The sequence below is a fragment of the Vespula pensylvanica genome, chromosome 17, assembly GCF_014466175.1.
Source record: "Vespula pensylvanica isolate Volc-1 chromosome 17, ASM1446617v1, whole genome shotgun sequence".
NCBI lineage: Eukaryota > Metazoa > Arthropoda > Insecta > Hymenoptera > Vespidae > Vespula > Vespula pensylvanica.
In genome coordinates this window covers 3238105-3251049 of record NC_057701.1, presented here as the reverse complement: position 1 = coordinate 3251049, position 12945 = coordinate 3238105, and the positions used below count along the sequence as shown (strand labels likewise).

Sequence of the window (12945 nt, the reverse complement as noted above, 5' to 3'; positions counted from 1 at the left end):
TTCTATTTCTTCCTTTCAAGAAGGAAAAACAAAACGGAAAACAAAAATAAAAAAAAAAAAGAAAAGAAACTCTTCGTTATACTCGCTTCGAAAAAAAAAAAAAAGAAATAAAGGATTCGATTAATGATACAAAAAATGATTTCACAATTTTCATAGTATTAATCACACGGAAAATTTCTAATCGTTTTCCCACAAAACTTATTGTAACTCGCGTTAAGTTTTAACGATCCCCATTCGGCACGTCCATTTTAATGGCGTCACATTATTCTTAACTTCACTTTTCTTCGTCTAAAATACTAGAGCAATGAGAAGAGTAAGGGGAGGAGAGGGAGGATAAGTAAAGAGAGATATTTTCTATCCACTTGCTAATTTTCCCACGAGAAATCGTATTATAATATTTCATTGGTGTCATTAAAAGAGATATTAAGAGGTACAAGAGATAGAAGCCATTTTCATTGACTGGAAATATAAAATTTCTTCGAGAGATTATTTCTTATATAAGTACGTATATATCGGTTCTCTTTTCGTACCAGATTTCTTCGTTTGTACGATTTCGTACGAATCGTTCGACGTTTTCACAAAATAATTTTTCACGAAAAGAAAAATAATTTATATGTATATATACATACGTTTTTAATGGTGTTATTACGGTGTCACGCGTGTAGCAACAGTCGTAAAAATTGGAGAATAATTATGTTAACGATCAGTACGTTTCTACTTTTTTTTTTTTTTTTTTTCTATAAATCACGCGTCAACGGCGTCGAATTGCGAATAGATCAAATACGTCGCACGTATATATGTTGCAATCGCGATATTAATTACATACGTATGTATGTTATAAGAAATTTACGAACCGTCGAAAAAAAAAAAAAAAACAAATCACTAGACACTTTCCAAACGAAACTAACAAGCGACGTATAAAATCCATACTCTTTTCTATCCACTTGGTAATTTTCCCCATGAGAAGTCCTATTACGGTGTTTCATTGACGTCATTGCGAAACATCAGAGATTCCCTATCCCGTCATATCCCTTAGAAGATAACACCATCGTAATTTAAATAACAAAAAAAGAGAAAAAAAAATGAAAAATAAAAAATCTTCCGAAAGGATCTTTAAAAACGACGTCACGATCGTATCGTTCTATCACTTTCTATCATAAATCACATAACGTCGAAAAATGTAGTATCACGTTACACATCTTTCTTATCGATTAATTTTATTAACGAAACTAATGAACCTTTGTTAATCATCGACGATATCACTCGACACTTTTAAATCGAAGATATAAACGAGGAACAAATTATTATCAAGGAATTATCGTAAACGTAATGGAAACAATAGAAACTTCGAAAACAATCTTCGAAATATTCGTTTCTAACGAATTATAATTAATTACTTTGATCGACGAATTTTTCTTTCCTTTTTTTTTTTTTTTAAATCATCCACGACATCACTCGGCACTTTCGAATCGATGATACGAACGAAATGGTAGCACATAATCCTCACAGAAGTTCTTCGTCAACGTAAGAAACGATATCACATTTCTCAAATCTTCTTTCAGTATATATATGCACGATACATAACAATCGAATGACAATCTGTCGAAAAGAAGTAAAGAAAAAAAAAATAATAATAAATAAATAAATAAAAAGAAAGAAAGTCCTTCGAATGTCTTCTCACTCACCTTTGTTGGAGATACCAAGTGTACCAGCGAACTGGACAACGAAGACACCGATAATACCGATAATAACGGCTGTCATGTTGATCCGAAGAAAAGTCACAAATGCGTAATGGTTACGTTTCCTTGATTGAGCACCAATAGCACGAGAACAAGCAGTAGTAGTAGTGGTAGTAGTAGTAGCAGCAGCAGCAGCAGCACTGGTAGCGATATTACTTTTAACAGTAGTAGCAATACTGGTAGTAACAGTAGTAGTAGTAGTAATAGTATCACAATTGAGTTCAGACTGGTACCACTGGTCCGACGATAGCTTAGAATGATTTATCTCATCATTCACATCACAACCACCACCATCAGGATGAAAGACAGTTGGCACTCTCGTCACTGGCATAACTCCACGTTCCTTCGATTATATCGAGATCAGAATGGGAACAAATAAAAAGAAAAAAGAAACAGGTGTCGTTGAAACGATTAATAATAATAGTAAAAATAATAATAGTGCGAAGAAAAAGAAGAAGAAGAAGAGAAAAAGAAGGAGGAGGAAGAGGAGGAAGAAGAAGAAGAAAAAGAAGAGGAAGAAGTACAACAATATAATCCTCCGAAGAAAACTATCCGTAGGATCCAAAGCACACGCTGTCACCCAGTCAACTACAAAGATTGCACGCGCCGCGCCGATGTTTTCATGCGCGTCGAGGAGTCGCAAGCGGAGTAGAGTGAAGAGAGTGGGGTTGGTCGTCTAGGTTGCTAAAGGTAGGAAGGGTTTTGCGCGTTTTCGCGGCTGGGCGGCTCCCTTATCCCGCGAGATCCATTCGATCTAGGAGTCCAATAAAACAGCGATATCGATATATCCGATATATCTTTTTTATTTATAATAAACATATATATATATATATATATATATACATACATACATATATATATGTATGTATATAAATAATCCTCAAAACGTATCTAATATATCACTGAAGATCATGTTTTAATGAATGATCGAAAAGAAGATATTTACGATGAAATAGTGTGAAAGAGTGAGATAACTGAGTGGGTGGGTAAGTGGGTGGTGGTGGGGGGGGGGGAAGCAGTAGGAAATACGATCGGTGTGTAAAAATTCGATGGAGAAATGGGGGATGGTAGGGCAACACTAGGGCAAATTATAAGCTCTTGCCGCGTCGAGACACCCGGCGCTACTGAGTGAACCGAAGGAGCCACGAAACTCAGCAGTCGCTCTCTGGTATACGTGCGGACACCAGGAGGAAGCTGGCTGGCTGGCTGGCTGGCTCGCTGGCTGGATGGCTGGCTGGCTGGCTGGCTAGATGGTTGGGAAGTAGTGGTGGTAGTGATGGTGGTGGTGGTGGTGGTGACGGTGGTGGTGGTGGTGGCGATGGTGGTGGTGGTGGTGGCGATGGTGGTGGTGGTGGCGGCGGCGGCGCTGTTCGTAGAGGGTGGAAAGCGTCGCTAGAAAGGGCGGACCACCCCTTTCGACGACGAGGACGACGACGACGACTACGACGACGACGACGACGACGACGACGACGACGACGACGACGACGACGACGACGACGACGACGACGACGAGTCTTCGTTGCACCGTCAGAGCAAACTCGAAGGTGTGCACTTCAACGAAAGTGTCACTCGTCTTTCCGAACTCGAAACGATCTCCGACTGTTATTGGATTCGCGGGATTAAACTATTTTCTCGTTTTTTCTTTTTTACTCTTCTTTCTCTTTCTCCTTTCGACTTTTCTTTTCTCCTTTTTATTTTTGTATCTTTCTATTATTTTAATTTTTTTTCTCGTCGATTTTCCCCCACCCTTCGATGTTCCTCCCGCTTCCTTCGTTTCCTTGGCTTCATTTTTATAAGCTCCGTGAAAGAATTTCAAAGTCGAGGGTGTTCTTTATTTGTTGCTTTTTGCTTTCTTCTTTTCTTTTCTTTCTCTTTATTCTTCTTCTTCTTCTTCTTCTTTCTTTTATGTTTTCTTTTTATTTTTATAATTTTTTTTTTTTTTTTTTTTTTATTATTATTGCACAGGAAACTTGTGCCTCGTATAGTGATTGGAAAATTAAAAAGAAAGTTTGTTTAAAATTTCCTTGTAGATTTATCCTTAAACGTTATCTAAACATATATAAATTGTGATTGTTCGAACGAACAGGAAGGGAAAGAGTGAAAATGAAAGATAGATTGTGTGTGTCTATATACATATATATATATATATATATATATATATATATATATAGCCGAGTCAGAATTTTGATTCTTATCTCGTCGATTGTGTTATTGATACGTGGAATGGTGTAACGAAATTCTTCGAGTTGAGAAGATCGATGGTTTAACCGTAAAAAGTTCAACGATATATATATATATATATATATATATACATACTTACACACATATTAACAATTTAAAAGAATGATTTATAAAATAGTAAAAAAGTTTATATGAAAGAAGCAGGCTGACTACGTACTTGACACATACTACTTTCTCCATTGCATTCACTCTTAAGGTGGACTTCGTAGAATGGATAATAGAAAATTAAAAAAAAAAAAAAAAAAACAAAATATATAACAACAACAATAACAACAACAATAATAATAAGAACAACATTTCACAATTTTTCCATTTTCTTCCATCACCTTAATAATCTAATATAATTAACGATAAACGACTGTCGTAAAAATAACGAACGCTATAACAGTAAAAATTTTTCTGGAAAAATTTTTACGATCATTCGATAATATAATCCACGTGTTCTCATAGTCCATCTTTTCCCGTCTCTTCGTCAGACTCTTATCTACCCTTTTATCGTCAAACGTTAGGACGATTAGCGTTGTCGGACGCGAAACGAACCAAAGTGTCAGGATGAATCGAATGTTCGACTAATTAGCGTTTTTCGCATTTCCTTAATAAAGGATCGTTAACATTATATCGTGCAATAGTCGGAACGTGATGTTTTGTAGTATGTGAAAATGGTCGACGAATAATGAATGACCGCTTTCGGTATTGTATTTCCCACATAAAACTCGTTGCTTCTCTCTCTCTCTCTCTTTCTTTCGTTCTATCTCTCTATCTCTGTCTATCTCTACTTCTATCTCTCTCTCTCTCTCTTTCTGTCTCTTGTTAGCATGCTAAACGAATTTTATTGGCTCCTATTGATTTCGTATTTTAATAGCGCTATATCGATAAGTAGAGTATACACAAGTACGGACTCGTTCGATTGGACTATTTGTTAAAAGTATTGTCGCGGTAATTTGCAGAAGTTATTCGTTAATGTAAAACACGTGATCACGTTTGTAGAATTAACGATATTATTATTATTATTATTATTATTATTATTGTTGTTGTTGTTGTTGTTGTTGTTGTTGTTGTTGTTGCTGTTGCTGTTGTTATTGTTATTCATTATATTATTCGTCAGTAATGGATAAGTACAATTTTTAATTTTGCATCGATAAGTATAAGTACTCCTTGTCGTTGTTTTCTTTTTCTTTTTTTTTTTTCTCTTCTTTCTTTCTCTCCTGTTTGATTTCAAATACGTCAGAAATGCACTTTAATTAAACGATAAAGAAAAAATAAACAACACAGCCGCGCGCGATCGTTCGATTCGTTTCTTGTGACATTTTGTCATAAAGGATGGATTCAAAAAATCTTTTACAAATGAATAAAACTAACGATATGATTGTTCAATCATGTCAAATATATTAATTAATCATTTAATAACGTTATTAATTTTCCCATTGGAAAAATTCAATTCACACGACGTCCATTTTATTTCAATCGAATATTATAAATTCATAGATAACTATGGAATAATAATTACCGAATATAAGATCGTATTTCTCGAATATAATCATAATTCGATTTGATATAACGCGAGAAAGTATCGTCTATATAGAAAGTCGGTCTTCAGTCTGAACCATACATAAATCTTGTAAACTTACGGTCTTGTAAGCTTTCACGTCCCCTTTTTTATACGTCGCGACGTTGCATCTACTGGTTAGTAGATTACACGTTTCGTTGGATAATGAAGCTCTGTTTTGTCGGTCGATAATCACCATTTGTAGAATATTCCTCGAAACTTTTAAAATGCCATTCGAAATATCACGTATCAACGTACATGGATGCAACCACGCACGCATCCACACATATATATGGTCACATACTTATGTATATACACACACACACACACACATATATATATATATATATTTTCGCGTTAAATACGAAATTGAGGAATATCTCGACTAGATGTTTTACCATTTCCGAGCAACTCGTCATTTATATTCCGTTATCGTTCTTCCAACTAATTGCTTCTTACGATGTCACCGAAACATATTTATTAAAAATTATCTCGGAATATCATTCGTAAGCTGTCACTTGCAATAACATAGATATCTTTCTCTGTCTCTCTTTTTTTTACTCTCTCTCTCTCTCTCTCTCTCTCTTTGGATCTCTAACGAATTAATTACAAACAACGACATCAATACGTCGAAATGGAATCCTACCTATTCATTTAACAATTTATTCAACGAATGGACGAGAGATACTAATGCAGTAAATGTTAAATATCATCTATAATCAGAAGTAAAAGTTAACGACATAACAACAACAACAACAACAACAACAACAACAACAACAACAATGATAATGATAGTAATAATAACGATGTCAGAATACGAACAATGCGACAAACAATTCAGTATATCGAATTCCTACTAAACCTCCCAAGGGAAAATACGATGACAAGTTTTTGGCTGTCCATCTAAAACGAATTCATTTCGTGTAAATTAATCCTCCATGACGTATCGTGAAATTACTTGCATAGGTATGTACATATGACCTCGAGCAAATGACCTCGACATTTAAAACGTTCTTACAAAATTTTTCTTTTTTTTTTTTTTCTTTTTTTCATTCTTTCTGTTCTTCTAACACCCACGATTTGTTTCCAAGCAATTTCTATGGGGGATTCTTTCAGAATTTTCTTTCTCTTTTTATTATTATTTTTTTGTTTTTATTATTATTGATTACTTTACATTAATGAAAAGAAAAAAAAGGAAGAGAACTTATCGAAATCGTAAATCGTGTTATTGTATCTTCTTCTTTTTTTCTTCTTTTCGAAGTAAAGAGAAAGTTTGATAAAAAGTGAAAATGATCGTGTCGACAATTTTATCTATGTTAGAATATTATATATATATATATTTTTTTTTTTTTTTGGGCCAATCAAAAATATAAACGATAATATCCCGATGGTATAGTTTCGAAGATATCGTACGCGAACGAATGGGTTTAATTAATAGTAAACAACGTTACGACTGAATATTTCGGAAGCTTAAACATAAAGCTTTGCTTGCGTTCATCTCATTGCCAGCATATTACCATGGTTAATTATGGTTCATCGATCGAGTTATCGAAGAGCAATGTTGTAACGCCATGGACGATGATAATACGATACAACGTAGACAGATGTATAATTTTCTACTTTTCTTTTTTCTTCTTTTTCTTCTTCTTCTTATCTTTTATCTCAGTTATTCGTGTAAAAAAAAAAAAAAAAAAAAAAAAGAAAAATAATAATAACGAAAAGGAAAGAAAAGATCAAAGAGAAGAAGAACAATCGTGTTATTAAATCTTTCGGACAAAATTATTGAGCAAAGGAGTTTGTTAAAATCAAAAAGTTTGTCGATAGAGTTAAAGTCTATATTAGATTTTATTTTCTACGTGGAAATGTAAACAATTCTATTGTTCTATCAATCCTATAAACATTCATCAAAATCGAACGTAACGAAAGTTTCTTATGAATCGATGAATGTTGTTTCCATCGTAAAATCGCGAAACTGGAGAAATACGTTTTCCATGAAAAGAACAAATTTACTTCGCAATAACTGACTGAACCGTCCCGATCAAACATAACGATACTTACGAGGATTCACTTGGAATATTTGTCCAGAAATGTTTCTATTTTTATATCAGAAAATAGTATAAATTTATCGTATCTCGTAGATATGTTTCTTGGAAAAATTAGATCGTGGATTTCGAACGAGAAAAGGACATATTTATTTCATTGACGATGTTTGGCGAACCTTAAAAAAAAAAAAAAAGAAAAAAAGATATTTATACACGAATTAACGAGAAATCATCGATTGATTTATTTTATCAAAGATTATAATTATCTAAGGAATTAATGATCGATTTTTCATTCTATTCTACTGAGTCATGGCAGTCTCCATTAATATCTCTTTTTTGATTATCAGAACAGTTCATGCCACAGATCCAGCGATCAGTATAGCAGGTACTAACATCATCAATAAAAATATATGATTAGAGTCAGACAAAGAGAGAAAGAGATAATATCTTAATCAATAAATAATCATGAAATTTTAAGAATAAATATTTTTTGTTTTTTTTTTTTTCAGTAAAAGTTTTAAAAAGTACAAAAAAGAAAAAGGGGAAATGTATTGAATTATTCATCCTTCGTTTTCATGACAAATCTAATTTATATATTACATATTTGTATAATTTATATATTATATATATTTTTAAGATCTTAAATACGAGCGATTAAAAGTGATCGAATATATTTCGTTCGATTGTTTTTTTAAAACAAAAGAAAAGATTAAGCCAGGATTTTTATTTATATTTTATTTACATAGATACATGCTAATTAAATTATTCGGAAACCAATTGACCGACTTTGATCAAAACAGAACAAAAAAGAAAAAAAGAAAAACAAGAAAAAAGAATAAAGAAAATGAAGAAGGAAAATAAAAAAGAAAAAAAAAAGTTATTCTTTCTTTTTGTAATGTTTGATTCTTTATCATCAAATAAATCATCAAATTTTATATAACGATAAATACTTATCTCTTTCTCGATCGAAGTTGCTTCAAAAATAAAAAAAGAAAAAAGAGAAGAAATATATTGAATTGTTCGTCTTTTATTTCCATGTGAAATCTAATAACACCATAACGAATACGTACATAAAATATATTTATCCTCGATATACATAGATGAGTATATACACGTATACATAAGTTTCATTAATTCTATGATTGAATTCTCGACATTATCTAATACAATACTTAATCGATAATCAAGGAATCACTCCGAGTTTATTTCGATTAAAAAAAAAAAAAAAGAAAAAAAGAAAAAAAAAGAAAAAGATATTTAATTCAAACGAACATTATCACACATTTTTAATCATTTACTTATTTCAAAGAAAATTATTTCATTAACAATCGAATGTTCAAAGTTATAATTAGAATTAAAATTGTTGGGACTATTAGTAAGATCGTATAGAATTAGAAAAATCTTGTTTTCTTTCGAAACGATTTATTATTAACATAAACGTGTATGTATTTAAACATACTTATTCGTGAATGTTCGATCGGCCATAATACAAATATACTAACTTTTTATTCGTCTTATATAATCTTTCAATATCTAAATCTCTTATCGCATTAGAAAACAAAAAAAAAAGAAAGAAAGAAAAAAGAAATACAAGCCGACAAGTTAAGAAAACATCTGTGGTGCTTTTACGATCGATTATTATATCAAAAATTATATTATACTATTTTCCGACATATACCCAAGGAATCGTGTTGTTCTCCAGGTGGACATGATCTTGTCGGTGCTACAATTATTTCAGGACTCGGTGTTGTTTTTGGTGGTTCCTTAGTGTTATTTTGAAGGACAGTGATCATAGCTCCAACCGTAATTATTGGAAAAATGATGGACATCAAGATCGTACAAATGATCGAGACAAAGAAACGCATTTCGATTCTTTTAGAGATTTACAAAAGCAAAAAAAATATTTTTCCTTTGAAGAAATCCAATTTCTGATTTTTCTTTTCCTTTTTATCTAAAGAACAATAAAATTCGTCTTATTATTATTTTATTATTATTTTAACGAACGATCCACGTTTATAAATATCTTCGAGATCAACACGATGTTTTCTTGAATGTTATGTATAACTTAAGTAACACTAAATCACTATACTTACATGAACTAAAACGATTCGTTATGTTCGTATATATCTATCCAAAGAAACGATCGAACGATCTTGCTCTTGTCGTTGAAGAAATATGAACGATATTGTGCCTTACCTCGCGTTCGATCGTATTTATACTTTATACTATGATTACGTCATTTCAAACATCGACTATACGTTAAAAAGAGATGAAAGATATTTTTATTGTTTGATTAGTATGCGGTAACGAAACGATTTTTTGTACTACGATGTAAAAAAAGATTCCATCCTTTTGAAAACTGACTACAGTTTTTCGATATAAACTTTGAAATTTTAAATGTAACTTGATTAAAAAGATTAAGAAAAAACTGCAATATTAAATGTTAATTTTATTCGTCTTTATAAAAAAAAAAAATTTGTTAATCTTTAAATATTCCCATATGGAGGTAAACAAATACGATTATTATCGTCAAAAATCGATTCACTTGATTTTTAATCGGATTGATTATATTCATATTATATAAACACACACACACACACACACACTATATTTTTCCTTTTTCCTTTTTTTAGATTTTAGAATATTCGACATCAATTCATTGACTCGAACGTGAACGAACATAAGAATATTTTTTATCGAGGAGAATAAAATCTTTTCTAATTAATTTCTTCGCAATCGTAGTGATAAATGAAAACTCAATAGTATTTTCTTTTACTATATCATCATTAGAGTTAACGCCTTCGATAATTTGGTCAATATATTAATTTCAAAATTTAATATTCATCTTATTTAATATGTTTCTTTTTAGATAATACGATAGAAGCGTGTATTTCATTTTTAACGTAATAGATAATAGTACTAATTACGATTTTCTTTCTTTCTATATATTTCTCCTTACATATATTTTTAATATATAATATACACATATGTATATCTCTCAGCTTGAAATTTTTTTAACTTACAAAATCGTGAAGATACACGTTATTCTTCGTTTTCTTTCTTTCTTTCTTCCTTTTTTTTTTATAATAAAGAAAAAAAAAAAAGATGATATAAAAACACGAGTCGATAATTTTATGTATGTCAGAAAGAAATTTATGAGACCAATTGAATATATAAACATAAATAATACCCAGTGGTATAATTTCAAAGAGTTCGTTTGAGAACGAATGGGCTTAATTAATAGTAAACAACGTACGATCGAATATCTCCGAAGCTTAAACGCGAAAGCTCTGCTTGCGTTCACCTCATTGCGAGTATATTACCCTAGCTAATTATGTTTATCGAGTTATCGAAGATCAATGCCGTATGAATCGATACTACGATGTCCAGCAAGTCGTATAACTATTAATTTTATTATCTCGAACAGTTTTGTTTTTATTTCATTTATTTTCTATTTCTTTTTTTTTTTCTAAACTCATCAATTCTGATATATCAACCTTTCGCACAAATTTTTTTGTGAAATCGAAAGTTGATTAAATTAAATTTTATTATTATTATTACTTTTTTCCTTTTTCTTCTTTGTTTTCTTAAAGAAAAGAAAATAATTCATTTGTTTAAACGATCCTATAATGATTGATCAAGGTCGAAGATCAAAATCGAACTTCCCGTCTGGTTCTTACGAATCAATAAATTTTTTTTTTTTTCCTTAGTGAAATACGCGAAACAAGAGAGACAGGTTTTCAGAGAATAAATTTACTTGAGGAAAACCGGTTGTACAACTTCGATCATATACCAGTACTCGGATTCACTTTGCATATTTATCCGCGTAACGTTTTTATTTTTATATCAGAAAAAGTATGACGGATTTATCACTTCGAACAGATCGCTCACAGAAAATTATATCGTGGATTTCAAACGAAATAAACGTGAGTGGTTTATTTTTCTTTTTCTTTCTTTTTTTCTATTGCAATGATATCAGTTTACTTTGTAATTATACTTAGATTTGTAATTATAGTTATCGAAGACATAATGATCGATTTTATAATCACTGCTCTATCGACACGCTTGTTCATTAATGTTAATATTCTACGGAAAATTCTATCGCTATTAATTTCTGAGTTAAAAGACGGTGTAATCGATAAAATGATAGAGACAATTATCAATAAAAATATATCATTGGATAATGCGAATTAATAGATTATAAAATATTCCGTTTACTTTAATCAATGTAATCGTGGTTTACAGTTTTCATTTACTTTCGATAAACACATCTGATAGACTTGCCACTTCGGATAAATCAATTTCAGGTAACTTAAGTGCATTTCCATTGTTAAATCGATTATTCGCTAATTATTCGCTCTCGATAGCCAATGGTTTGTTGGAAATGGTGATTTCATTAATAAAACTACGATGAAACGAAGAACGAAAAAATGTTATTTTTATCGAACGTTAGATCGAATCGATAAAACGTTAGACGTTTCTCTTTCGTTCAATAAAAAAGGAAATTCTTTTATAACAACGTGGTATATTTTGTACGTGTACGAGCACTCGTATTCAGCTTAGAATCCTGATACAAGATAATCCGTGTAGGAATGAATTAATCGATGACCGTCAAAATGGCTATCCGAAATAGCGACGTCTTTTCTACTCCGAATAATTAGTCGTATTTGAGAGAAACGTCTGTTACACCGTTTGAAGCTACTAGGACGTCGTCCGATACTTTTTCGATGAGTTCTCTGAGCCTTCAGGTGTCTCTACGTTGTCACGAAGTCGCGTAGTTTACGAGAGTTCGATAAGAGCTCGACGAGAGTCCAACATTGCTCGAACTATAACATAACGGTATTGTCCTGTGTATTTCACGAGAAACGAGAATGTCGACGTTAAACGATGAGACGAGCGTTCGCCAATATGCGTTGAGAATTTCATCGTAAATTGTCGAGAGTGGATGTTGTAGTATTACTTAAATTCGACGTACCCCACCAAGAGTCTTTGAGGATCGGACGAGGTTTTGATGATAGGCGATTCCAAAAATTCGCATCGATGCACGTTTCGAAGATCTCCCATCGAACGATGTTTTTCGAAACGTGCATCAGTTCGATATCGATCATGCCTTCGGTCAATTATTAACGACAGAGAAAGAGTTTTTTCCTTGGTTACAATATTTTATAAACGAAACCAAATCCGACCAAGTTTTGGGCCTTTTTTTGAAAGCATAGTAGAGTCTAGGTCTTTGTTATCGAAAATTCTTGAGTCCTTCGATCGTAGGAGATTATTTTTATTTTTCGAGAATTAATGAAATTGTTTCAAGATGCGTATAGGGCCGTCCAGGTATACTTATTGCAACATCGCTAAGAGACAGAAATTCCTAAGTGTGGAG

The 12945-nt window shown here is 31.9% G+C and overlaps 1 protein-coding gene and 1 long non-coding RNA gene across 3 annotated transcripts in view; both read right to left on the bottom strand.

Annotated features, from left to right (window-relative positions):
• Positions 1 to 2744, bottom strand: part of LOC122635021 — a 259765-nt gene extending 257021 nt beyond the window's left edge. The window contains exons 1-3 of one of the 2 annotated variants that reach the window (XM_043824725.1): positions 2686 to 2744; positions 2264 to 2493; positions 1686 to 2082 (exon numbers count right to left, since the gene is read on the bottom strand). In XM_043824725.1, coding sequence (XP_043680660.1) covers positions 1686 to 2070 — 385 coding nt within the window. In that variant the 5' untranslated portion in view covers positions 2071 to 2082; positions 2264 to 2493; positions 2686 to 2744. Of the gene's footprint in view, positions 1 to 1685; positions 2083 to 2263; positions 2494 to 2582; positions 2644 to 2685 lie in introns of those variants that run through there. The other variant, XM_043824726.1, reaches the window with a different exon arrangement.
• A 6226-nt stretch (positions 2745 to 8970) lies between these two features.
• LOC122635025 lies at positions 8971 to 9757 on the bottom strand. The gene is made up of 2 exons (XR_006328545.1): positions 9662 to 9757; positions 8971 to 9519 (listed from the first exon to the last, which is right to left on the bottom strand). It is a non-coding gene; the product is annotated as an uncharacterized LOC122635025 (long non-coding RNA).
• Between the last annotated feature and the right edge of the window lie 3188 nt (positions 9758 to 12945).